Genomic DNA, 27,824 nt, shown 5'->3' on the forward strand with positions numbered 1-27,824 from the left:
GAAAGAGAAAACACCACCAAGAGTAATTAAATAAGACAATACCTGAACAATACCTTATTCTCTTTTTTTATTTATTTATTTTTTGTTTTAGACCGACACAACATCTTTTTATTTATTTATTTTTATGTGGTGCTGAGGATCTAATCCAGTGCCTCACATGTGGTAGGTGAGAGCTCTACCACTGAGCCACAGTCCCAGACCCAATGCTTTATTCTTTTTTTTTGCAGTGCTGGGGATTGAACCCAGGGCCAACTGAGCTATATCCCCACCCCCACAATGCTTTATTCTTACAACTAAATGGGTTCTGCAGAATAGTGGAAAGTGGTGAATCACAAAAAATATTTTTTGGTTATGTTCAAAAGACTTTACAAAGAATATGAAAAAGTCTTAAAGGAAAAAAAGAAAAAAAACAAGGTATTTACTACGAATTACAAGTAAATACAAGGAAACTTGTTTTGTGTATTTGGTAAACACACTGCTCTATAAGCATTTTACAGGCATTAATACTTAATCTTCGAAATTAATACAACTGGGCTGGAAATGTGGCTCAGTGATACAGTGTCTGCCTGGCATGCACAAGTTCTAGGTTCAATTCCCAGCACTTAAAAAAATAAATAAAATTAGTACAAGCCAGACTGAGGCAGGAGGATGGAGAGTTCAAAGTCAGTCATAGCAAAAGCGAGGCACTAAGCAACACAGTAAGACCCCGTCTCTAAATAAAATACAAAAACAGGGCTGGAGACTGGGGCTCAGTGGTCGAATGCCCCTGCGTTCAAACCATGGTACTACCCTCCAAAAAAAAAAAAAAAAAAAAAAAAATTTTTGTACAATTATCCCCATTTTACAAATGGGGAAACTGAAACAAATGTTATGTAATTTAGTCAAGGTTACACTGTTACTAAACTAAAACAAAATACAGAAACCACGTTTTAACAGCAAGAGAGGGGAGCAAATCTAGGTAAGTAAACAGCATGGTCAAGTGGTATATGCAGCTCTTTTATTTTTAAAATTCAACTTAGCAAATACATATAAAAAGGAGGCAAATGAGCATATGAAAAGATGCTTAACACTGTATGTCATTAGAGAATTGCATACTGAAACAGATACCTCTAAACACCTATCAGAATGACCAAAATCCAAAACAAATGCAGGTAAGGAGTGGAGCACAGGATCTCACTCATTGCTGGTGAGAACATAAAATTGTACAGCCACTTTGGAGGACAGTTTGGCAGTTTCTTAGAAAAGTAAGGATACTATTACTGGACATGATCCATCCATCAAATGAGCACTTGAGAATTGACCCAAATAAATTAAAAACTTGCATACTATTCTACTACCAGTAAAATGCTTACGTATATACTTAACCCACTCTTTATTCCCTTAGACAAAGATGTCTTTGCCTGTGATAGAAAAGGAGGTAGTTCACTGCCTACCCACACTAAGTACTGCACACAAATATTTACAGCAGCTTTATTTATAATTGCCAACACTTAGAAGCCAGCGAGAAGTCCTTCCAAACAGGAATGGGTAAACAAACTATGGTACATCCACATAATGGAATATTATTCAGTGTTTTAAAAAACTTAGCTATCAAACCATGAAAAGTCATGGAAGAACTTAAATGCATGTACTACTTCAAAAAAGTCAAACTGAAAAGTCTACATACTCTATGATTCCAACCAAGACATTCTGAGAAAGACAAAACTATAGAGACAGTAAAATGCCAGAGGTGAGTGAGTAGAGAGAGAAAGATGAAAAGACAGAGCAGAGGATTTTTAGGGCAATGAAACTATTCAGTATGGTAGTATAATAGTGGATATGTATCTTCATACTATTGCCCAAACCCTTAGACTGTACAACACTTAATGTAAAATATGGAGTTTGGGTGATGATGATTTTTAATGTAGGTTCATCTACTGTAACAAATATACCACTGTGGTATCCCCTGATCATAGTGAGAGAGGCTATGAAGGTGTGGGGGGAGGGGAGAGGATACATGGGAACTCTGCACTTTCTGCTCAGTTTTGCTGTGAACCTAAAAACTGCTCTAAAAAATATGGTCTACTTTTTAAAAGTTAAGAAATGTATTTAGCAATTAGTATATAATGAAGCATCCATTCGACTTACTCATTTATTTGTGTATGTATGTGTGTGTGTGTGTGTGTGTGTGTGTGTGTAAAATAAAAAAATATCTGAGTGAGCCATGCTAGTTTAAAGCCAGCCTTAGCATAAAAAGGGCTGGGGATGTAACTCAGTGGTTAAGCATCCCTGGATTAAATCCCCAGTGTCCCCATCCCAAAAAAAAGAAAAAAAAAATATATATATATATTTGAGTGAATATTTTGTAAGAAGCATCCTGTGGAGGGAATATAAACCAGGTGTTATGAGGAACTTGAAATACAAGAAACAAATGTATCTACAAAAAGCTAGGTAAAATGAAACTTAAATATTCAAAACAGCAGAAACACTGGACTGCCATATTACTAAAATGGACATTAACAGAACACTATGTACTTAGGGGTTCCTTGCTGGCCAAAGGGATCAGGAAGTTAAGATATGTTCTGGACCACAAAAAATGAGTATGATTTGTCTGATTGGAGGAAACTGATGCATTACAACAAAGAGCAAAAGTACTACAGTGGGGGGGTGGGGGGGACGCATGGGGTATTAAATGGACCAGTTTCACAAAACAAAAGAGAAAAAACCAAAAAGAATCACAGAGGCCAGATTATGGAGGTAACTGAATGCCAGGCCAAGGAACCAGCTCAGAGCATCAGAAACCTAACTCTTAAAACACTAAGAAATCTTGCCTAATCTACATATATCCTGACAGCTCTTAACCTAGTAAAAATGTATTCATAAAACAGATCATTTGAAGACCTATATTAGTAGACATAGTTTTAAAAAATAATCTTTACCACCAAATTGAATACATATACATACAAGCCATGTTCCAATCCTTCAATTTCCAACTTTCATTAACAGGCTACCCATAAACCTATAAACTAAACTCTGTGCATCCATAAGGAGTAATATTCTATCAGCCAATAAAACTTCAGATAGTTGGTTACCCCACTCTTTATCCCCTTACACAAAGATGTCTTTCTCAGGGATAGAAGGGAAGGTGGTGGCTCAGTGCCTATGAACTGAAAAGAGGGGTTATGTTAGGACTATGATCAACTACTGGCACCTCATCCTTATTCTATTTTTAGGACTGTCACCCTCTATTAATCATTAAAAGCAAATCTATTAAATACCTACATATTCCAGGTTAAATACAAAATGCAGCATTCCCTCCACAATGATCTGAATAGATGAGAGACACAAGACTATATAAACTCTGGTAATTATTAATAATCAACTTTAGTTCTCATATGTAAAATGTTTCAAATTTATCTATTGTTACTTTTCAACTTTCTTCCTGTAATCCTTTTGTCCTATCAGCCATTAAACTCCTCTACATACTAAATCCTCATGCATGGACATCTGCAGTTGCATCACATCCCATACTTTTCTAATTAATAAATGCCACAATATACCCTAAGTTATTCCAAATCAGTGCTGCTTTACGCATATGTCTTTCTATTCATACTGTGCACCTAAAACCCTCCTCTTTAACAATCTATCCCTAAAGTTGTTATTTTCTTCCTTTCCATGTACAGGCACATAAATATACAACCATTTTAAGAAACCCGGGCACATATTATTTTTCTCAAACATGGCCTCCAGACACACACACACACACACACACACACACACACACACAAAACACCCCATAAAAGTCCTCCTACCCAAAATACTTCAATATTTTTATTATTCTGACTCTCTATAGAAATGCTAGCATATATATACTATAATACCACTTATCCAGAGTTAAGAATCATGAAAAATAATTTTAGATATGAGACGTATGAAAATGGTAAAACCAAATTAGAGATATTTATGGAGGAGGGAGAGTTAAAGGGAATGCCATCCGGAAAGGACATAGAGGAAGCTTCTACTTTATTTGCAATGTTTTATTTCTTATGATGAGTTGGAGATATGTGGTTGTTCACTGTAATTACTCTTTATTCCTCTTCAAATGTGAAATATTTTCAAAGAGTTTTTAAAAAGAAAGATATCCAATTACTAATGAGCATCTCCCTCTCACAGTGACAAGCTGTTATGCCCAAATTGCAATAATCGATCGGTGCTACATCTGGGACCTTCCTGTCGTCTACCTAAACCAAGGAAAGAAAAAATTACAAGTCTATGATCCAAAACTTTCACTTAAACATATCTCTTAGATACACATTTCAGGTTTACATTGTGTAACTGTACACAGACTAGTTCTTTCCCAAGTGTCACATTAACAAAAATCTCTACTTTCACCTCTGTATTCATAAGTTGCCATTTACTCTTATAAATGCCTTATTACTCACACAGTAAACTTTTCCTTATTTGTCTATGTTAAAATACAAGTGAACGGGGAGATCACATAACTACTTCCACTGGCTAAATGCACTGCATACATTCTATTTCTGTGCATGGGTCTAAGTCACTCATATGCTTTTAAATCTTAACCTATAAGATCTAAACTAAGCCACTCATCATTTAACCACAAATGGAATGTCACTTCAGCCAAATGTTAACTTAGCCAGTGCGATTCCAAAACACCTTAATCTGTCCTCTGAAAGTTCACCTCAAGCATTCTGAAAGTCCTATCCCTAGACCAACATCTACACCACCAGAAGTACTCTACTTCAGTGGGGAAACGCAGACGTACGTTCAAATCCCAATTTGTGGCTAGCTATGATAAAACAAGGTGAGAGGGCGTGAAGTATCACCTAATTACAAACCGAAAGGAACCTGTACTTTATACACCCCAGATCCTGAACTTCTAGGTACTGGAGCCTGGCAGAAGCTGAAACCCCAGAGTTAGAAAACTGGGTCTATTGCTGTCTTGCCAGGCCCTGAGACTCGTCGACCCAACAGTTCAGGCAGCTGGCCCGCCTACTTCCCTCCCCGCCCCCACCCCGGCCCGCCCCACCCCCACCCCAGGCGCGAAGCCCGCCCTGAGCCCCCGCACCTGCGGGACCTAAGAACAGCCGGCCGGCCACTTCTCTCCAGGAACCCTGAGCTTGGGAGCCGGTTCGGACCCCTTGTCTCCGGCCACCAACCTCTCCCGCCGGGATCAACCCTTTGAGCCTTGGGCTCTCTCCTCTAGCAGAGCGCAGGACCGACACCTTCTCCGCGACCCAGGTGGGGGCTTGCCTTCTCCAGCGCCGAGCTCGGAGGCCTCTTTTCAACTCTTCCAGAGGACTAAGCCTGGCCGGACGCTCAAGGCCCTAAAGGCAACTCCCACCATTCCCCGACTCGCCCGTCTTTCCTTCCCAGCTGCTGCCGCCAAAGCAGCCAAGCCCTAGGGTCCTCTTCCGTCAGCTTTCTGGCCTCCCTTCCCAACCTGGCCCAAGCCCCTAGCCCTGCCCTCCCGCAACCCCGCTCTTCCCTTCAAAGGCCGAGCTCCGGGGCTGGGCGGCTTCTCCGCCCGGCATCCGCCGGCCCGGCTCCTCCCGCGGCCGACACAGCCCCCGCCCGGCTTGCGGCACACTCACCGCTGAGCGCCGAGGCCTGCAGGGTGGCCCCCGAGGTGCCGTCGATGACTTTGATGGTCCCGCGGCTGGTGACGGCCAGAATGGCGTTGAGCGCCGGGTGGTAGGAGAGGCTGTGCAGCCCGTCGGCGTCGCAGCGCATGCAGCCGTCCCGCAGCACCAGCCACTCCGAGACCCCGGCCGCTCCCGCCCCCGCCGCCGAAGAGCAGCCCGGGCCCGAGGCCGCCGCAGCCGCAGCCGCCATCTTCCGGCCTGCGCTCAGCACAATCACACTGGGAAGCGGCTCAGTGACAGTCCCGGGAGGTGCAGCACCACCGCCAGTCACCATCCGGGGCCAGGGGGCAAGCGGAGCGCGTTAGCCGGAAGTGAAGTCAGGCGCCCGCACGCACGCGGAACGTCGGCCGCCCGGTCGGAGGGGCCAAAGTCGGAGGGAGGCTGGCCGGGGAGGAGAGAAGGGACGAAAGGGGCGGAGCCTGGGGCGGGGGAAGGAGGCCGGCTTGCGGAGCATGCGCGGGGAGCTTCACGCGTGCCACGCGCCGCGGGTCTGGCCAGCTGCGCTTCTGCAACGTCCCAGTTTCTCCCTGCGAACCCAGGGAGTGGCCGCTGTCGGAGTTCCGCCCAGCGCGCCGGGCCGGGTGTATTTCCGCTAGGCGGGGACCCCCCCCACCGGCCGGTGCGAACCGACTGGTACGCCCTGAGGCCCTTCGCAGCGGTTCCAGCTGTGCAGTTCTTAGCAGGCGTGGTGCAACTGTTCGGCGGTGCCGGAAGCAGACTGTGGTCTGGCCTGGACTCTAGTCTTAGAATAAACAGTCTGTGAAGCCTCCAGTGTGGAGTTGAAGGAACCGAAAGACCCTCCAACCGTTTCCCTTTACGTTTGCGCTCCCTTTTTCAAATCTGCTGAACAGAAATGCCAGATATGAGGTTCTGGAAGCATATGATTAAACTTAGTTTATCCTTAACTTAAGCTATAATAGGTTTTTTTGGAGGAATAGAAAGGATTCTAGTTGGATTGGGGATGTGGCTCAGTGGTAGCTCTAACCCTAACCTGTATGAGTCTGTGAGTCGGATCCTCAGCACGGGGGAGAAGATTACTAAGGTCAATTATTACTATAGTCAATTACTATAGTTGAACAACTTGTTATTTTTGGTACTGGGCATTGGACCCACTGGTGTTTTACCACTGAGCTACATCCCCAGCCCTTTTTAGTTCTTTTTATTTTAAGGCAGGGTCTCCTAAGTTGCTTAGGGCCTCACTAAGTTCCTGAGGCTGGCCTTGAACTTGGGATCCTCCTGTCTCAGCCTCCCCAGTTTGTTGCTGGAATGACATAAGTGTGCCACCACCGCCAGCCCCTTTAACATTTTAACCTGAAAATTGTTAGATTGCAAATATAGAAAGACTTCTGTGACTTCCCCCAAATCCACAACTCCTATGTGATGATGAGAAAAGCATTGGACACACCCACACTGAGGAACATTCTATAAAATATCTGACCAGTAAGTACTCTTCAAAGATTGCAGAGGGAGGTTCAATTTACTTGCAGCCAGTTTTCCCCAGTGTTACATGTTACATGATTTTAGAACAATATAAAAGCAGGGACTTGACATTTGTAAGATGTGTGTAGCCTTCAGTGTCACGTGATCATTTGTAACAGTTTGTGATCATTACATTATCTTGGAAAAGATTAGTGTCCTTTTCCTTAAAAGGAAATCAAAATGCCCTTGTAAAGAGTAAGGATCATTCATAAAATGTAGAATAGCCTCTGACATATACTAGATAGTCAGTAAAAGTTATGAAAAGTTACCTGCCTTCTCACATTCCTACAGATTTCCTTTAGAAAATATTTACAGATTATCCCAACTACATCTTAAACATGTTCATTCATATGCAAAGTTGCACAAAAATCTATATAAATTTCATTTTGGAATGACAAATATTCCTTTTTTTTTTAATGTTGGAAGGCAATACAATGAAGGGGGAAAATATGTAAGGATTAAAGTCTGAGTGAATATTTGATTTTTAATCAGTGTAGCAACATTGATCACCCCTATTAGCCTGGACAAGCCACTGACATTCTGAGAATGTTTGACCAAGTGTGAAATGAAGATGATAACGTTTCTTACCCTACTTGCTTAACTTTGTTATAAGTTATAAAACTTTAAAAACTGAAACACAGAGAAGTTAAATGACTTATCCAAGACCTCACCACTTACAGGGTAGGGCAAGCAGAAAACTAGCTTTTGAACTCTGGGAGTTGGACTCCAGAACCCATGTTCTAACCTAAGCCTCCTGTTAAAAACTTGTGTCTGGAGATCTAGGACTATCATCAAGTCAAATGTAACTTACATTTGGAAGGCTAAAACAGTTTCTTAAATCATCAGAACATAAGTAGGAAAATTGCCATTTCAAAGTGTTCTCAAGATCCCTGCAGGTCAAACTCCTTTAATCTGAAAGATCAAGCCTCCAATACAAATCAAGCCCCCCTCTTACTGTAGGAAAAACAAACTAGAAAACTGAATACTAAATTTAAATTGTGCTTTAGTGTGCTATATTGAGTAGAACTGAGTAAGAGTTTTACTGTTTCTTTTTGAGAAAAGTATTTCTTTTGTATGAATTTAGGCTCCTTTCACCTGTAAGCTACAGCTCTCAAAAGCTTATTACCCAGAAGACTTTGTGAAATTGAACACCTCCATGATCACAGAAATTTTGGAAACAATTCCCTGTGTATTTCTCCTCTTCGGAGATTTCTAACACATTAACATATCAAAAGCTCAGATCTTTTGTGATAAGGAATCCTATTTAGGGGCTGGGGAGATGGCTCAACTGGTAGAGTGCTTGCCTTGCAAGCACTAAGGCCCTGAGTTCGATCCCCAGTACCAAAAAAAAAAAGGAATCCTCCTTTAACCAACATTTCACAAACTCATGATCATAGAATACAGCAAAACAAATGTCTGAAAGAGCACCTTTTAGTGCATCTTATTGTTTTTGTGAACACATGATTTTGCTCGAGAACTTACTGATTGCTCAAAGACTACAACTAAGAGGGTCCAGACCCATGTCCAGGTTCCTTGAATTGAAGTGATTATGAAAATAGAACTGGACAAGACTGGGTTGAAATCAACATCAACTGTGTTGTTCATGAGTTTCTGTTTTTAGTACTGAGAGAAAATACTCCCAATATTTAAAAATGTAGTGATTTTCATGGTTAGTCTTTTTTGTGTGGGACCCCAGGGGTGGGGGGGGGGCACTAGGGATTGAACTAGGACCTCACACATGCTAGGAAAGCACTCTACCACCTGCCCACATCTCCATCCCTAGTTAGTCTATTTTCAAGTGATGGCCTTTTGAGGAATGTCAACCAAAACATTATGGGCATAGGTGGTGATTCCTTACAGGAAGAAGAAATTCCTTCACATTGACAACTGTTATGATTTAGATCCGAAAAGTCTTTTTTTTTTTTTTTTTTTAAACCGGGGATTGAACCAAGGGGCACTTAACCACTGAGTCACATCCCCAGCCCTTTTTTATATTTATATTTTATATTTTTTATTTAGAGACAGGGTCCTGCTGAGTTGCTTAGGGTCTCTCTCTGAATTGCTGAGGCTGGCTTGAACTCACAGTTCTCCTGCCTCAGCTTCCCCAGCTGCTGGGATTACAGGCATGTGCCACTGCACCCAGTTTAGAATGTCTTCTAAAGTCTCATGTGTTCAGAGGTGGGGCTTTGGGAAATGACTGGATCAGGAGGGTTCTGCTTCATCAGTGGATGAATCCACTCATAGCTGAATGGACTACTGGAAGGTGGGACCAAATTGGAGGAGGTAGCTCACTTAGGGTATACCCCTAAAGGGTTTTTCTTTCTGACATCTCTCATATCTGTCTCTGTGTCTCTGTCTCTGTCTCTGTCTCTCTCTCTCTCCCTTTCTCATCTCTCCACCATGGATTTGAAATGTATGTAACTATTAGCCAAAATAAATCTTTACTTTTTTTTTTTTTTGCAGTGCTTGGGATTTGAACCCAGGGCCTTAGGGCTTAGCAAGGCAAGCACTCTACCAACTGAGCTATATCCTCAACCCAAATCTTTAGTCCTTTAAGTTGTTGGTGTCAGATAGTTTGGTCACAGCAACAAAAAGCTGACTAATAAACCAATAATTCCAAAAAGAGTAATTTCCTGGAATCAGAAATGTGGACTCAGAAAGCAAGCCTGATTGACACGGAAAAAGTATTTAACAAAATCCAACACTCATTCATGGGGAAAAAAAAAAAAAAGTTCAGCAATCTAAAAATAGAGGGAAATTTTTTCAACCTGATTAAAAAAAATCTGCAAAAAGTCCAACCACTAATAATACTTAACAATGAAAAACTGAATGCTGTCCTCCTAAAATTAGAGACAAGTAATGGATGTCCACTCTCGGTCACTCTTTCAATACATTACTGGAAATTCTAGAACTTACTGGAAATCAGCACAATAGGCAAGAAAAGGAAATAAAAAGCAAAGAGAACAGTCTCTCATCCCAACTTTCGACCCCTATGAAGCACTGGCAGGGATCAGATAACTAGGAGAAAGAGTAGAGTCTGAGACCCAAGATAAATAAGCTGCCCTAGAATTGATAATGATGATTGGCCTCTGCTGGCTGGAGGCTTGTATCTGAAGCTATACAGCAGCAGCCAAGAGAAGAGTATGACTGGTTATAGAGTTTACAGAGCAAACACCACCCCTAAAGATTCCTTGATAGAGCTTGAGATACAACTCAGTGATAGAGCACTTGCCTATAGTTTGTCCAAGGTCCCAGGTTTGATTCCCGGTATCACTGAGGGGGAGGGGGTCCTTGATAAATAGCAGGGGGGATTCTGGAATGGGTGGCTGAGGTCACACTATAGTAGCTAGAATTTGGGCCTATCAATACCATACCAGTAAAACCATCAATATACATACCTACTCTTGAACCTATGCAAACATTGCACTCAACAGTTGAGATTAATGAGAGGATTTCAAAGAAAAAAAAAAAGGGGATCTCAAATATTTAAAGTAAAATTGTTTTAGGGCTACTATTACATAAGTATTGGTGAGAATGTGGAAAAATTGGAATCCTTGTGCAGTAGTGGAAGGAATGTAAAATGGTGTAGCCATGGTGTAAAGCAATGTGAGGGTTCCTCAAAAAGTTAAATATAGAATTGCTGTATGACCTAGCAATTCTACTTCTGAATATACACCCTAAAGAATTGAAAGCAGGGACTCAGAGATATTTGTCTAGTGGTGATCATAGCAGCATTACAACAGTTAACATTTGAGGGTAACTTAAGTGTCCACAGATGGATGAGCAAAATGTGGTCTCTACATAAAATGGAATATTATTCAACCTTAAAAAGGAAGGAAATTCTGACACATGCTACAACATGGATGCATCCTAAGAACATTAAGTGAAATAAACCAGACACAGAAGAACAAATACTGTATGATTTACTTATATAAGACACCTAGAATGGTCAAAGACAGAGAGACAGAGTAGAATGGTGGTTGCCAGGAGCTGGACATAAGGGAAGAATGGAGATTCATTGTTTAATAGGTACAGAGTTTTAGTTGTGCAAAATGAAATGATGATGGTAAGGTGGCAAAACAGTGTAAATATGCTTAATGTCACTAAAAATATGGTTAATATAGGCTGGGTGCTATGGTACAAGCCTGTAATCCTAGTGACTCAGGAGGCTGAGACAGGATTCAGAGTTTGAGATCAACCTCAACAATTTAGCAAGACTCTGTCTCAAACTAAAAAAATTAAGAGGGGTGGGGATGTAGCTCAGTAGTAATGCATCCCTGAGTTCAATCCCCAGTACCAATAATAATATCACTAATAATAAGGTTAATATGGTACCACACTCCCACACCTATAAGCATGACTAAGGTCCAAAAAACTGACAATACCAAACACTAGTGAGGATGTGAAGCAAAAGGAACTCTTATTTATTACCAATAAGAATGCAAAGTGGTAAAAACAGTTTGGAAGATAGCAGTTTCTGTGCTGTTTGAGGTTTTGTTTTTGTTTTTTCAGTGCTGGACATTGAACCTAGGAGTCACCTGTGCAGTGCTCTACCACTGAGCTAACCCATGACCTCTGGTCAGGCAGTTTTCTTAAAAAGCTAAACATAGGACTGGGGTTGTGGCTTAGTGGTGGAGTGCTTGCCTAGCACTGGGTTTGATCCCCAGCACCACATAAAAAAATAAAAAATAAAAAAATAAATAGGGGCTCAGATTGTGGCTCAGTGGTAAAGCACTTGCCTAGCACTTTGAGGCACTGGGTTCAATCCTCAGCACCACATACAATACTAAATAAAGTTATATGTGTGTGTGTGTATATATATATAAAGCTAAACATAGTCTTACCAAATGATCCAGGTGTTTATCCAATTCAGATGAAATTTATGTCCCAAAAAACCTGTACATGAATATTTATAGCAGCTTTATTCATAATTACTCAAAGCCAGAAGCAACTAATGTGCTTTAATAGACAAAAGGTTAAATTGTGGTACATCCATATCATTATATTGTTCAGTGATTAAAAGAAATGACCTATTCAGGCTGGGATGTAGCACAGTGGAAGGGCACTTGCCTAGTAAGTGAGAGGCCCAGAGTTCAATCCCCAATACCACCAAGAAAGAAAAGGAAAGAAGGAAGGAAGAAGAGTTATCAAGGAAAAAAAGACATAGAGGAACCCTAAATGCATATTGCTTAATTAAAGAAGTCAATCTAAAAAAGGCTTAATATTGTATGATTTCAACTACTGTGTATGACATTTTGGAAAAAGCAAACTGTAAAGACAGTAGAAAGATTAGTGGTTGCCAGGGGTCAAGGAGGCTAGGCCAGGAAGATAGAAGTTCAAGAACAGCCTCAGAAACTTAGTGAGACCCTGTCTCAAAATAAAATAAAAACGATTGGTATGTAGCTCAGTGATAGAGCACTCTGGAATCCCAGTACTGCAAAATATAAATATCAAAAATAAACTTTTTTCCAAGGTGGGGAAAGAGTGGAAAAAAGGAGGAAGTAATATGTAGAGCACAGGGCTGGAACTTTTCTGTGTGCTACCATAATGGTGGATACATGACATTCACACATTTATCAAAACCAACAAAATTGTACAACACAGAGGGGAAACAATGTAAAATACTGACTTTGGTTTAAAAATATGTATCAGTGCTGGCCTTCTCGATTTAGTGAGACTCTGTCTCCAAATAAAAAACAAAAAGGGCTGGGGGTATCTCTCAGTGGTTAGGCACCCCTAGGTTCAATCCGGGGGGGGGGGGGTGCATTCAATTATTGTAACAAATATACCATTCTAAGGCAAAATGTCGATAAGAGGGGAAACAGTGTGGGGGTGATGGGGGAAGGATTCATGGAAATTCTGTGCTATCTCCTTTTCTGTAATTCTAAAGCTATCCTAAAAATTGAAGTCTAGGGCTGGGGATATAGCTCAGTTGGTAGAGTGCTTGCCTTGTAAGCATAAGGCCCTGGGTTCAATCCCCAGCACTGTGCAAAAAAAAAAAAAAAAAAAAAAAATTGAATTCTAGGGCTAGAGTCATTACTCAGAGGTAGAGGGCTTGCCTAGCATGCCCAAGGTCCTGGTTTGATCCTTAGTAACACACACACACATACACACACAAATAAAATACTTTATTAGAATTTAATTTTTTCTTTTGCTTTTTTTGTGGTGCTGGGGATCAAACCCAGGGGCTCACACAGCTAAGCAAGTGCTCTACCACTGAGCTAGGTACACACCTCTTTTTCTATATATATATTTTTTTCAAAATTCATCCTCAGGAGAAAACAAAAGCACAGACCATATTTGTTTCTCATCACTGGAAAGGAATTAGAACCCCCCCCCCAATTTTCCAGATACAGTTTGTTTTACATCAGTGGTATCCAAGTGTCCTGGAAAGAGACCAGAGCTAGGGTTGTCACAGGATGTGTACATGTGGGATGTGAAGATGATGATTTATAGAAGGGAAATGCTGTAAGGGAAACAATAACATGTTAGCTCCAAAATTATATGTAGTGCCAAAACTCAGACTTCGGGAAATGAATACAGATCGAGGAGGTACTGTTTTTTAAAAATTACTGTCTGCAGTCATTTGCATATATTTACTAGGTTGTGTGAGGTTTTTTTGTACTTCAGATTAGAGCAAATTATTTTTACATATGCCACTGTTTCTTGCTTCTCCTTCTTTTATAGTTTTTTGCTTATTTTCTCACTTCTGCTATCCTCATGGTTTCTTTGCCTTTCCTATGAAAATTATGTGATACAGTACAAAGATGAGAAGTCGAGTAAGTTATCTCTTACCCAAGATGCAGTGTTGGGTAGAATGTACTGATGAGTGCAATTTACTTTAAAATGTTTGTGTGGGGTGTGGGTAGAGGAGTGGATGGAACTGGGTAGATAGCTGATAAAGCATGCATCACAAAATGTTAATGGCGGAATCTAAATGGTGGATATACAAGTACATATAAAAAGTCTCTCAAACTTTCTGTGTGTTTCTTTTCATAATAAAATGTTAAAATCAAGCCAGGCGCAGTGGCCCATGCCTGTAATCCCAGCAGCTCATGAAGCTGAGGTAGGAGGATCTTGAATTCAAAGTCAGCCTCAGCAACTTAGCAAGACCCTAAGTAACTCAATGAGATCCTGTCTCTAAATAAAATATCAAAAAAAGAGCTGGGGATGTGGTTCAGTGGGTAAACACTCCTGGGTTCAATCCCCAGTACCCATCCAACCCCCCAAAAAAGTTAATTTGTATACCTGAACTGAAGCTGGGTTTGTTGTGGCTCAGCAGTAGAGCACTCACCTAGCATGTGGGGCACTGGGTTCAAACCTCAGCATCACATATAAATAAATAAAAATAAATAAAAAAGGTATTGTGTCCACCTACAACTAAAAAATTTTTTAAATATATATATATATATACATATATATATATATACATATACATATATACACACACACCTTGGGCTGAGGAGATAGCTCAGTTGGTAGAGTGCTTACCTTGCAAGCACAAGGCCCTGGGTTCAATCCCCAGCACCGTAAAAAATATATATATATATATATATTCATATATATATATTCATATATATATTCATATATATATTCATATATATATATTCATATATATATGAACAAAAAATAAAGCTAAACACATGTAATCTCCCCCTACTCCCTCACAATAATTCTTTTCCAGAAACCTGCTAAAGTTTCCTAATTTAGTTATGTCCTGTGTTAAATCATAAAACTGGACATAAATCAACAGTTTCTGAATGTTATGTATGTGTTCGTAACCTCAGAATCACTCTGCAGCCCCATCGTAGTCCTTTAAAATTATAATTTCCTGGAATAGAGGAATCTGTATGTTACATAAGCATTTCATGTTGTGTGTGTGTGTGTGTGTGTGTGTGTGTGTGTTTTGCAGGGGACTGAACCAAGGGGCACACACCTGAGCTACTTCCCCAGCTCCATTTTTTAATTTTTGTTTTGAGGCAGGTTTTCCCTAAATTGCCCAGGCTGGTCTCCAACTTGTAAACCTCCTGCCTCAGCCTCCCAAGTCACTGGAATTACAAGTATACACCACCACACCCAGTACTTTTACAGTTTTCAAGCACTGGGATCTTTTTAAAATGTAGATTCTGGGGCTGGGCGCGGTGGTGCAAACCTCTAATTCCAGCAACTCGGGAGGCAAATTCAGGTAGCCGTAGCAATTTTGCCACGACCTAAGCAACTTAGTGAGACCCTGTCTCATAATGAAAAATTAAAAGGGGTTTGGGAATGTGGTTCAGTGGTTAAGCACCACTGGGTTCAATCCCCAATACCAAAAAAAAAAAAAAGTACATTCTGGGAATTGGATCCTATATTTAATAAATTCCCAGCACTGAGGCTAATGCTGCTGATGCTGTTTAAGAAGTAAAGAACTATGGGCTGGAGTTGTGACTCAGTGGTAGAGGGCTTGCTTACCACGTGTGAGGCCCTGGGTTTGATCCTCAGCACCACATAAAAACATAAACAAAATAAAGATATTGTGTCATTTACAACTAAAAAAAAAAAAAAAAAAAAAAAAAAAAATATATATATATATATATATATATATATATATATATATATATATATAAAGAAAAAGAAGAACAAGAAGATAGGAAACAAAAGTAAGGGGACCCCACTATTCTTTCTTCCTAACTAAAACACCTTGTAGAAACTAAAGCATGTTGGGCATCTTGTATCTTTTGAATTTGATATAGAATAATAATTGGGAAAAGCCTTTTGGGTATGGGCAGTCTTATGGAAAAAAAGTTTCAGTGAAAGGCTTAGATACCTGATCCACTTACCTTTGACACTTCCCAGCAATCAGAAACAAAATCACCAGGCTGTTTTGGATTAAATGTAGTTACCTTCAGAAGCTATAGTCTTGATAATGGTAATCATAGGATTGCAGCTGAGATTAAAGAAAAAGTAATGGACTAAAGCAATCAAATTAAGAAAATGACAAAGAAAATCCAGTGAAAACTAATTGGAAGTTCAATGCATGGAAATTCTTTTGTTTTTCTCCTTTCACATGCTATTCAATTTGCCTTTCTAGTATAATTTTGCAAATACTTATTGATAACTATACCCTCATCTGTGTGTTGTGTATTTATTATGAACTTACTACATACTAGGCACTAGAATAGAGCAAAGATGTCAGGAATGATAGAACTCAAAAAACGGACATAATTTCTGCTCCCAGGAATTTACAGTCCAGCAAGAAGATTACTTTTAATCAAGTAATCACAAAAATAAGTTATGAATGTGATGACTGTATAAAGAAAAACTCAACGTACTATGGAAAAAATATCAGGAGAAACTGTGTATGACTAGAAAATCAAATTAGGTTTTTCCACATAAGTGGAAGTCAGGCCAACACCTAAAACTTGAAAAGGAAATGCTGGATAAAGAAAAATGTATTTGGGCTGGGGTTATGGCTCAGTAGTAGAGTGCTTGCCTAGCACACATGAGGCACTGGGTTCAATCCTTAGCACCACATAAAAATAAATAAAATAAAGGTATTTTGTTCATCTATAACTTAGAAAATTTCCTTAAAAAAAGAGAAAGTCATTTGGAGATATTTTGGAAAAGAGAATATTCTGAGCAGAGAATGTCCTATGTGAAAGTCCTGGGACATTTATTTGGCTTATTCCAAACAGTAGCTGCAATTCATTCAGCAAAACGAAGAGAAAGTCAAGAGCCAGCTCATGTAGAAACTAGTAGATATGGGTCACTCTAAGAATTTTGGGCTTCATATGATATGCAAAGGGAAGCCACTTAATAATGGAGTAACAGGATCTGACTTGCCTTTAAAGAGACCACTCTGTGTGAAGAGTAAACTTAAAGGAAAGACCAAGTCTAGGAAAAGGCAAGTAATGTACTCGATCTCAGATGCAAAACTTCAAGATGCTAAACCAGGCACAGTGGTACGTGCCTATAACCCCAGAGACTTGGGACACTGAGGCAGGAGGATCACAAGTTCAAGGCCAGTCTCAGCAATTTAGTAAGACCCTAAGTGACTTAGACATCCTGTATCAAAATAAAAAATAAAAAGGGTTGGGGAAGTGACTCAGTGGTGAAGCACCCCTGGATTCAGTCCCAAGTACCAAAAATTTTTTTAGTTAAAAAAAATAAAAATAAAGAGCCACCAAGATACACAGTGATCTACATAAATATCTTTTTTTTTCTTTTTTTTTTTAAAACAGTGCTGGGGATCGAACCCACAGCCTCACGCTTGTGAGGCAAGCACTCTACCAACTAAGCTATACCTCCAGCCCAATAAGTCAGATCTTAATATCTTCTTTAAAAAATCAAATCTGCTATGAAGATGTCAGCTCACTGATTTTATAAATAAATTTCGGAAGGAACCAAGGATGCAACTAATATGAGAAAAGTACAACATCATGCAAGTGCCTGTCTATATTTACTTAAAAATTTTTGATATTTTCTCACCATGGGATTTTTGGCATTAATTTTTAAAAACATGCTAGCAAGCTGGTTACAGTGACACATGCATGTAATCCCAGCAACTCGGGAGGTTAAGACAAATATCACAAATTCAAAGCCAGTCTCACTTATCGAGACCCTAACCTAATTAATGAAACCCTTTTTCAAAATAAAAAGGACTGGGGATATAGTTCGGTGATAGAGCTCTCCTGGGTTCAATTTCTAGTTTCAAAAAAAATGAAATAAAGATAGAAATAGGAACATTTCAGCAAGATAATTTATTGTGTTTACTGAGTTTTTTGATGCTCTCTCAAAGTTTGCACTTAAGATAACACCTCACTTGCCTCATCCTACAAGAGTAGAAATAGGAAAACCATTTAGGAGATCATTCATTGACTCATTCACTCAACAATGCCAGGCCAGGCTACGTGCACTCTGTGAGGGGACAGAGTGAACAGAATGATAGTCTCAACTCTCATGGAACGTCTATTCTCATGTTATATAAACAACTAAATAAATGAGATGATTTTGGATTATGTGAAATGCATTTAAGGAAATAAAAGAGAAAGTCTGATCTGATGACCAGAAAGGAGCAACTTAAGAGAGTGTGGCCAACAAAGGCCAACATAACTAAAACCTGAGAAGAGCCAAAGGAAGAGTGTCTGAGGCAGAGGAAACATTGAAGCAGGCTAGAGCAGGATTCAGGAGATAAATGTAGTGGCTAGGGCTGGGGATATGGCTCAGTTGGTAGAAAGTCTGCCTCCCAAGCACAAGGCCCTGGGTTCAAAAAGGCAGTGGCTAGAACTGGCATGGTGGAAAGAAATGGAAAGCAGTGACTAATGTGAGATGTTTTTAAAGTAGTATCAATACTAGTTACTCAGACTTGAGGAAAGGGAGATGTTGAGGAAACTCCCTTTTCTTACAGTTGGTCAAATGGAGGAAAATAACAGCAAGTACTTTGACCTTTGTGCCAGTCAGTTTTCCTTCCCTATAATGAAATACTTGAGACAATCAAGTTATAAAAAGAAAAGGTTTATTTTGGTTCAGTTTTCAGTCCAATATTGGGAGGCCCCAATGCCAGACAGCAATACTAAGGAGTATGTGGCAAAGCAAACCGCTCACTTCATGGTCAGGAAGCAAAAGAGCAAAGGGAAAGTGCTGGAGTCCCATCATACCCTTAAAGAGCACACCCCCAATGACCTAAGAATCTCCCACTAGACTCCTAAAGGTTCCACGTCCTCCCAACAGCACCACCCTGGGGTCCAAGCATTTAACACATGGGCTTTCAGGAGCATTCAAGATATAGACTATAGATCATGGTGTTTTGGTCCAGCAGTGTTTTTCATTTGGAGAAACAAATTTATCAACGTAACTACCAACTGCTTGCCTGTGGGGAAAAAAGCACACTACACATCAATGCACACAGAGGGCTGCCACTCCATACAAGCGGAAAGGAGAATATGATACGCAGATGTGCTCGTGTATGTATAAAGTCTCTCTGGAAGCATGCAAGTACAAAGATAATTGTTTACTTCTAGGGAGAGTGAGTAATTAAGGGACAGTTATAGCAAAAACTTGTGAAACTTACAAATTTTGAACGATATGAATACTCTATTCACAAAATAAAATTGTCAAATACATTTTCTGAAAGGAGAAAGGAGTGACCATAAGGTATAAACTGTTAAAAGCAAATCGAGACCACAATGATAGTAAAGCCACAGAAAAATGTTTGATCTTGAATTCAACACCCCTGTGCAGCAACTGGCCTTGAATGGTCCTTCCTGCCCCCAGTCAGTGTATTTCTTTGCACTGTGTCATTTTAGTGGACAATGTGGTTTGAATCAACCTGCATTCTACCCTTCCGCAGAATATCTTTCTGTATTGCAGAAGTAGGCTAGTAAAATCCACAATTCTGGCTCCTTTGCAGGTAGAGCTCTACCTGTAAATTAACTTCAACCCATTAGATACATACATTTGAGTGAGATACGGAAGGCAGAAGTGAATTAGAAGCTATTTTCCTATTCCTCTTATTTTGCTTCTGCAGGTGAGGCTTTGGAAATGTGAAGTTTTGTTTTTTACACCACGCCTTTAATGTTCCTTCTCCAGATTCCTGGGGGGTGGGGTGCAGTTGCTGTGGCAGCAGGAGACATGTAGGATTCCTGAGCCCTGGAAGGCATCCATGGTATTATGATCTTCAGTTTACTCATTCTAAGTAATGGCCTCAAAAGGAGCGTTGGTGCTGATTGTGTTCTGTATTGTTCCAGGAGTCATTCCTGAAGGTCCAGCCTAGAATCTACTCCTTCCGCCTTGCAAAGGTTTTCTAAGCACATATCTCTATAATAAATCCCTTCATACTTTCAGTGGTTTCTGTTTCCTATCTGAACTCTGGCTGGTTCTACCAATAAGATTTCAGAGAAAAATTATATATTGAAATGTTCTGTCCAGCTTTCACATTCTAAATCAGTTTATTCTAATCAACCCCCAGTGGTCCAGTCCTGCCCTTCACTCTGATTCCAACCCTGATCCAGGCTGATAAGATATGCAGAGCTCTAATTAAGTAGCTCTCTGGCTTTGCTGCTTGTTCTGACCTGACCTTTGTCCTAAACTTCTCAGATTCTGGCATAACTCCCCTCTGGAGCTGAGTTTCTCTGCTTGCAACTCAGTTTCTGAGCTTGCAACTCAGTTTCTCAAGACTGGATTTTTGCCTAATGACTTAGAGGCTAAATTCCTGCATAGATGGTTAAAATATTATCTGGGTCTCTGATCCCTGAAAGCACTCCAGGCTGACTCACCAGTTTAGCTACACAGGTGGTTAAAAACTGAAACAAGGGCTGGGGGCGTAGCTTAGCAGTAGAGCGTTTGTCTAGCATTAAAGAGGCCTACTAGTTACCTTCCAACAATGCATCCACTAAGCTTTAATGCCCAGTCCAAACAGGGACCTCTAGACCCCTGTTTGAGAGTCTTGGTCAGCCTCAATTCTGATTACCTATCAGTTGTTAAATGTGTCAAAAATCATCTCTGCATAAACTGTTTAGTTTTTATTGATTGGGTGATCTTTTACCTTTATTATTTGTTTGCAGCTGAGAAACCTGTCTTCCAAATTCTGTAAATCTTCCAGCTGTGGGGACTATCATTTAAAGGTTGTGTATTTTTTGTTTGCTTGTTTTGGTTTGTTGTGGTACGGAGGTATTCTACCACCGAGTTATACACCCAGCCCTTCTTTTACTTTGTGTGACAGGGATTGGCTAAATTGCCCAGGATGGTCTGGAACCTGTGATCCTCCTGCCTCAGTCTCCCAAGTAACTGGTATTACAAGGATTACAAGGTGTGCCACCAAGCCAACTCTTGGTTTTAGATTCCAGTTTGCAATGGATACCCTCAACATTTCTCTTAGCTATCATACCCGTGTGACAAATCTTTCAGGTTTGATCAGTCTCACTAGTTTATTCCTATCTTATGGTAGAAAAGGTCCTTGAGATCATGGATACCTTTTTGTTCCCCCTCATGCTGCTGGAGATGATCCCAGAGTTTTACATGTACTACGCAAGTGCCATCCCACTAAGCTACATCCCCAGTCCTATGAATCCCTTTTAAAAGCCTCCTTCTTTATTGCCTGTAGTTAGTCTTGGACTCAGAGGTTAATCCTATTCTAAACTACATTTTCCAGAAACGGTTCTTTTTTTGGGGGGGGGGGGTACTAAGGATTGAACTAGGGTCCTTGAGTTGAACATGCTAGGAAAATGATCTACCCCTGAGTTATATTCCCTGAGTTATATTCCAAGCCCCAGCAATAGCATTTTTTAAAACATTAATCTACCAAAAAAAATGCTGAAATTCTTTAGATTAAATGTATTACCTTATGTATTTATTTATTGGTACTGGGGATTGAACCCAGGGGCACTTAACCATTGAGCCACATCCCCAGCTCTTTTTATGTTTTATTATGAGACAGGGTCTCACTAAGTTGCTTAGGGCCTTGCTAAATTGCTAAGGCTGGCCCTCACTTTTGATCCTCCTGTCTCAATCCTCCCTGCCAACTAGCTGCTGGGATCACAGGTATGTGCTACCATGCCCAACTCATGTCCGTTATTAAAAACAAAACAAAACAGAACAAATTCCTCAAGTCCAACCATGGATACCAAAAAGATCAAAATAAATAAGTAAATACATAATATGTGATCTTCAAATTTGGAGATTTTGAAAATACAATTGTTACAATTGTTGTGAACATACCCTTACACTAAGTTCATCTGTTATTGAAAAATACTAAGAAAAGAAAAATATGGTTAAAATCAAAACAATTTGAAAAAATTCGATCAAACTCATAGTTGATCACTATAGAAACTGGCAAATTTATGCCACATAATATATATTAAGATGTTCCATATTATTTGGATTATTATTATATTATTATATAATTTGGAACAATCATATCATTATTATCCTATAAATTGGAATTACCATTTACAGAACCAATGTTATGAAACTGACAATATACAAAGTAATGACACTTCTTTTGCAAGGACTCTAGGAAGAAAGTTGGAAGATACTCTCAAATGGTGAGAACATTCAAAGGAGAAGAAATTAATATGTGTGGATATATATTTTCTTTTTAGAGAGGACAGTCAAGGACATGTTCTAAATTAGAAAACAAATCCTTTGTAAAACATATTGATGTATTCTGGCAAAAATCAAGAAAGATGAAGATGTGGGATTCAAGGAGCACAACAAACAAAACAGTGAAGATCAACGCCAAGATGTAGCAGGCACTGCAGGTAGGACAGTGGGCTCCAAGGAAGAAGTGTTCAAGAATAAGAACGGAATGTACTTCATGGAGGAGTCAAAGGAGGCAGTGCGTGCTTCTTAATATTTTAAGAAAATAGTGCCAAATTTCTTATTTGGGAAGAGAAGGGCAATTGGAAATTTATAGGAAAAAAAATATTCACATGAAAGCCATACTCTAGATAAGAAACAAACTGTGTTGAGGGTATGACTCAGTGGTAGAGTACTTGCCCAGCATGTGTGAGGTCTTGGGTTTGAGCCCCTGCACTACGAAAAAACAAAGTAGATACGCAGCAAACTAAAATCTGGCTTGATTTTGAATAATTGATAGAATTTAAAGAAAAGGACATTCTCTCCTATACTATGAAGGAGGAAATGGCCAGGGTAGTTCTGCTTGAAGTAATGTTTGCATAGTGATGATAAAGCAAATATTGCTTGCTGCTGTTCAAAGGTTAGAACCAGTTGCAGACAAAACATGGAATATTTATTTATAATTACAGAACAGGGTGTAGTTGTCATTAACCTTGATGCTATAAAATAAAAAGAAAGTGAAAGTAAAGTTGACTGAGGTTGAGTGGAAGAAGAGGAGAGAAAGAATGTAGGATGTAGAAATAGATTCATTTTTACACCCTAGGCAGACAAGGAACTGCTATGAAGCTGAACGAGAAACAAGAAGTTAAGTATCTTATTTTAAGTGATAAAGACTTCCACTAGAATAAAGATTATGTAACTACTTAAAATGGCAAGGAGGCTGGGCATGGTGGTGCAGGCCTGTAATCCCAGCAACTTGGGAGGTTGAGGCAGGAGGATCATAAGTTCAAAGTCAGCCTCAGCAACTTAGTGAGGCTCTAAGCAACTTGGCAAGATCCTGTTTCAAAATAAAAAATGAAAAAGGGCTGGGGATGTGGCTCAGTGTTAAGCACCCCTGGGTTCAATCCCTAGTATCAAAAACAAAATAATAATAATAATATTAAACAGCTGGGTACAGTGATGCAGGCCTGTAAGTCCAGTGGCTTGGGAGCCTGAGGCAAGATGATCACCAGTTCAAAGCCAGCGTCAGCAAAAGCAAGGCGCTAAGCAACTCAGTGAGACCCTGTCTCTACAAAACAGGGCTGGGGATGTGGCTCAGTGGTCGAGTGCCCCTGAGTTCAATCCCTGCAAAAAATTAAATAAATAAATAAGATGGGGAGGAGGGAGAGTGGTTTAGTTAGTTAAGTCTTTACCTACCTTTCTTTTTCCAATTTCTTTCTTTTTTCTTCTTCTTCGTCTTCTTTTTTTTTTTTTTTTTTTTTATGTGAGGATCCTGTGGTAAGCAAATCCTTGCCTTTCAAAAGTAGGAGTAAAATACATATCTAAATTTCTAAATTTGATACATTAAGAAATATCAGAGACTTGGGAGGCGGAGGCAAGAGGATTGGAAGTTCAAGGCCAGCTTCAGCAATTTAGACCCTGTTTCAAAATAAAAAATAAAAAGAGATGGGGATGTAGCTCAGTAGCAAAGCATCCCTGGTTCAGTCCATAGTACTGAAAACAAAAAAACAAAGAGAGAGAGAAGGAGAGAGAGAGAAATATTAACATGGAAATATTATTCAGGATTATAAAGTGACTACCTGAAACCAAAGGCGTTGCCTCTGAAAAACAACACCAGAGCAAGAAGCAGGAAGACCTGGCAGTGGGGCTGTGGCATTTTATTATGAGTCTAAATTTGTTAATTTTTAACTATTGCAAATATTAATTTAATTTCTCAATACAATTAATAAAAATAAGAGCCAAGTTGGACTAAAAATAGATATTGTTCTTAGCATATCGAATGTGGGGGGAACTATGGTTGGATATAGGATATTTTAAAATATAGTCTATAACAAAACATAATCAAATAAATAAGAAATTTGGTGATAGTTTCTTAAAATATTAATACTTTTGCTTTTGCTTTTACCATTGTATTCCCTAAGTAATTATCACTTGTTTAGAAATTTCTAGATAGGGCTGGAGATATAACTCAGGTGGTAGAGTGCTTGCCTTGTAAGCACAAGACCCTGGGCTCAATCCCTAGTACCAAAAAAAAAAAAAAAAAAAAAAAAGAAATTTCTAGACAAATGAGGTAGTCATTGAATATAATTCATTGAACATGATTTTCAAATCAATCTAAGACCTGTGAAAACAACCTGAGGTTTTTCTACAGATTGATGAAAGTTTTCTAGAAAATGCCTTTTCTAGAAAGAAATCAAATCAAATAATATCTGGGGGGATGGACATCTATAATTCCAGCAATTTGGAAGGCTGAGTCAAGGATGATCTCAAGCTCAAGGCCAGCCTGGAAAATTAGTGAGACTGTCTCAAAATAAAAAATAAAAAGGGATAGGGACATAGCTCAGTTGTAGAATGGCCCTTGGGTCAGTATGGGTTGGGGTCATGACAGAGGCTGTATAAATAGGATAGAGGAACTCTCAGTAGTCGGTGTCTTCTCCATTCAACAAGGGTCAGGGTTGTGCTTTCCAGGTTGCACTCGCTGGAGAGTGCACCATGGATAAGTAACATCCTGCCCCTTCACTTTCCTTCAGTACAGAATGAGCAGGGAGGAGGGGAACTGCTTTATCTTCCCCACAGTTACTTAGGGCAAGTAGTTGTGACCTGAAGAACTTTAGAGATTTGCACAGAATGTGAGCTCTCACAGGGCTGAATTCTTTTCCATGTTCTGAATACAATTTGAATATCTTTAAAAAATATATTTACATTTATATATTTTATATTTATATATATTTATATTTTAGTTGCAGTTCGACACAATTCCTTTATTTATTTTCATGTGGTGCTGAGGATGGAACCCAGTGCCTCGTACGTGCTAGGCAAGTGCTCTATTGCTGAGCCACAACCCAGTGCACCTAACAAATATCTTTATTACATTAAAAACTCTGTAGCCTAAAAGTCAAATTTGTTTTCTTCCAAATTCTTTAATTCACTTTTGTATTCTCTATTTTCAGTATGGGTGCTTTACCACTGAGCAACATGCCCAGCCCTTTTTATTTATTTAATTAATTCATTTATTTTTTATTAAAATATTTTTTTTATTTTTACAGGCTGCATTTTGATTCATTGTACACAAATGGGGTACAATTTTTCATTTCTATGGTTGTACACAATGTAGATTCACACCATTCATGTAATCATACATATACAAAGGGTAATACTGTTTCATTCTACTATCTTTCTGTCCCCCACACCCCATTTTCCTCTACACCAAAGTTCCTTCATTCTTCTCTTCCCCCCACAAACCCCCCCCCATTATATATTGTCATGCACTTATCAGAGAAAACATTTGGCCTTTGGTTTTTTGGACTTGGCCTATTTCACTTAGTATGATATTTTCCAACCTCATCCATTTCCCAGCAAATACCATAATTTTATTCTTCTTTATGGCTGAGTAATATTCCATTGTGTATATATACCAAGTTTCTTTATCCATTCATCAGTTGAAGGGCATCTAAGTTGGTTCCACAATCTAGCTATTGGCTCACTAAATTGTTGAGGCTGGCCTTGAACTCTTGATCCTCCTGCCTCAGCCTCCACAGTAGCTAGGATTAGAGGCATGTCCCATAATGTCAAGTTGATTAACTTATATGAAAATCTCTCTAGTCCTTTCTTTGCCATATTTTGAGATATGGTGATGGTGCAGTAGAAGGTTCTGGTCCCATTTTAGTGCACATATAAATGAAGGGAAAAACTTAACAAATACTCATAGAGTAAGATGAACACTAGTTTTTCAATGATTGATTAAACAAATATACATCGAGTACACATTATGCATAGGCACCAGGTTAGTTGGTAATATTCTATATAAAGACAGGGCTAGAAGCATTTTTCTATCCCCATTAGCTCTATGCTTGAAATTTTAAAAATGTGTATTTAATGTAGGGTTTCCCAACATTGGTATTGTTGATATTTTGGATAATTCTTCACTGTGGAGACTGTACTATGCATTGTAAGGACATTTGTTTGCGTTTTCTGGGGATGGAATGCAGGGCTTGACATGTGGTAGTGAGATGCTCTACCACTGAGCTACATCCCCAGTCCCACTGTAGCATATTTAGCAGCGTTCTTGATTTCTACCACTAGATGCCAATGACACCTCCCTCCTCAGTTGTGACAATGTCTTCAGGCATTGTGAAATGTCCCCTGGGGGGAAAACCGTCCCTGGTTGAGGATCACTGAGTGTGATCATATTTTTTAAAGATCTAAAGTTTATTCAGTTTTACAGATACCATTACTGTACCAACTTGCCCATTTCTTATTTGATTACTTGTCCCACGTGGCATTGAACATTTGAACTTGAGAAATATAAACCTCAATGGATTCTGATTCTCAGATAAGTGGGCTCTTTTAAGCATTGCAGTTGAGTGGCATTTTCAACTAACTTATGAATAGCAGAACAAATACTGTTCTATATTTTTAGCTTAGGGAGGTTTATCTTAGACCAGGCATGGTTGATAAAAATGTGAAATCTGAGCTCTGAGGATTTCTCTTGAGCTAACCAGATGGTGTGCTTATGATCTGCCTACAACATCTTTTCATTCTTTTCAAATAAAAAGCTATTTTTTACTTTCCACTTTAAGATCATATGCTTTTATATTTTTTTGAAGTAAAAAAGCATACATATCCAGGTTATGTCAGACACTTAACTATCACAAGGACTTCTGATAAATCTAAGGAAAATGTCACCTGCCTTTATGTTCCTTATACTCTCCTTCTAATATCCACACCTAACTTAGGTCTCCACTCCATCCTAATAATGACACACACACTTCTTATGTGCCATGCATCATTCTAAGTTCTTTTACATATATTTTTAAAATTTACATGTTTTTCTTTGGCTTAATTTCAGACAGAAAATTTGCAAAAATAGTACTAAGAGTTATTGTGGATACCTTTCACCCAGATTCACCAGTTGCTATCATTTTACTATATTTTCATGCCCAGTCCCTGCTCACTCACTCCCATGTGCTCGCTCTATCTCAATGCAGTCTTATTCTTTACTCAATAGCATATATTCCTTTGCTCTCATTAATTTTGTTGCTCAAATCATCCCAGATTTATTCAGTGAGAGCCCCTTCAAACAGGTTACTGTGATTTTTTTTTTTTTTTTTTTTTTATAGTACTGGGGATTGAACCCCGGGGCAGTCTACCACTGAGCTACATCCCTAGCCCTTTTTATTCCAAGGTAGGGTCTCACTAATTTGCCCAGGCTGGCCTTGAACTGCAGCCCTGTCTCAGCTTCCCAAGTAGCTGGGATTATATAGGTGCACTACTGCACCAACCTTCCCGTGGCCTTTGATAAGGCACAAAACAATATTTCAGAGTCATCTTTATTTTCTCTGCCCCAGTCCTGAAATCAATCATTTCTCCAAAGAGTCTTGGGGATTTTGTTGAAGAAACCACTAAGCTAGAGACAGTCCAAGTTTT

The 27,824-nt window shown here is 39.4% G+C and overlaps 1 protein-coding gene across 1 annotated transcript in view; it reads right to left on the reverse strand.

The window, feature by feature from the left end:
• Nucleotides 1-5,940, reverse strand: part of Birc6 (baculoviral IAP repeat containing 6) — a 212,846-nt gene extending 206,906 nt beyond the window's left edge. Inside the window, 1 exon segment of the mRNA XM_047521886.1 lies at nt 5,595-5,940. Coding sequence (XP_047377842.1) covers nt 5,595-5,919 — 325 coding nt within the window. The 5' untranslated portion in view covers nt 5,920-5,940.
• Between the last annotated feature and the right edge of the window lie 21,884 nt (nt 5,941-27,824).

The sequence above is a fragment of the Sciurus carolinensis genome, chromosome 13, assembly GCF_902686445.1.
Source record: "Sciurus carolinensis chromosome 13, mSciCar1.2, whole genome shotgun sequence".
Lineage (NCBI taxonomy): Eukaryota > Metazoa > Chordata > Mammalia > Rodentia > Sciuridae > Sciurus > Sciurus carolinensis.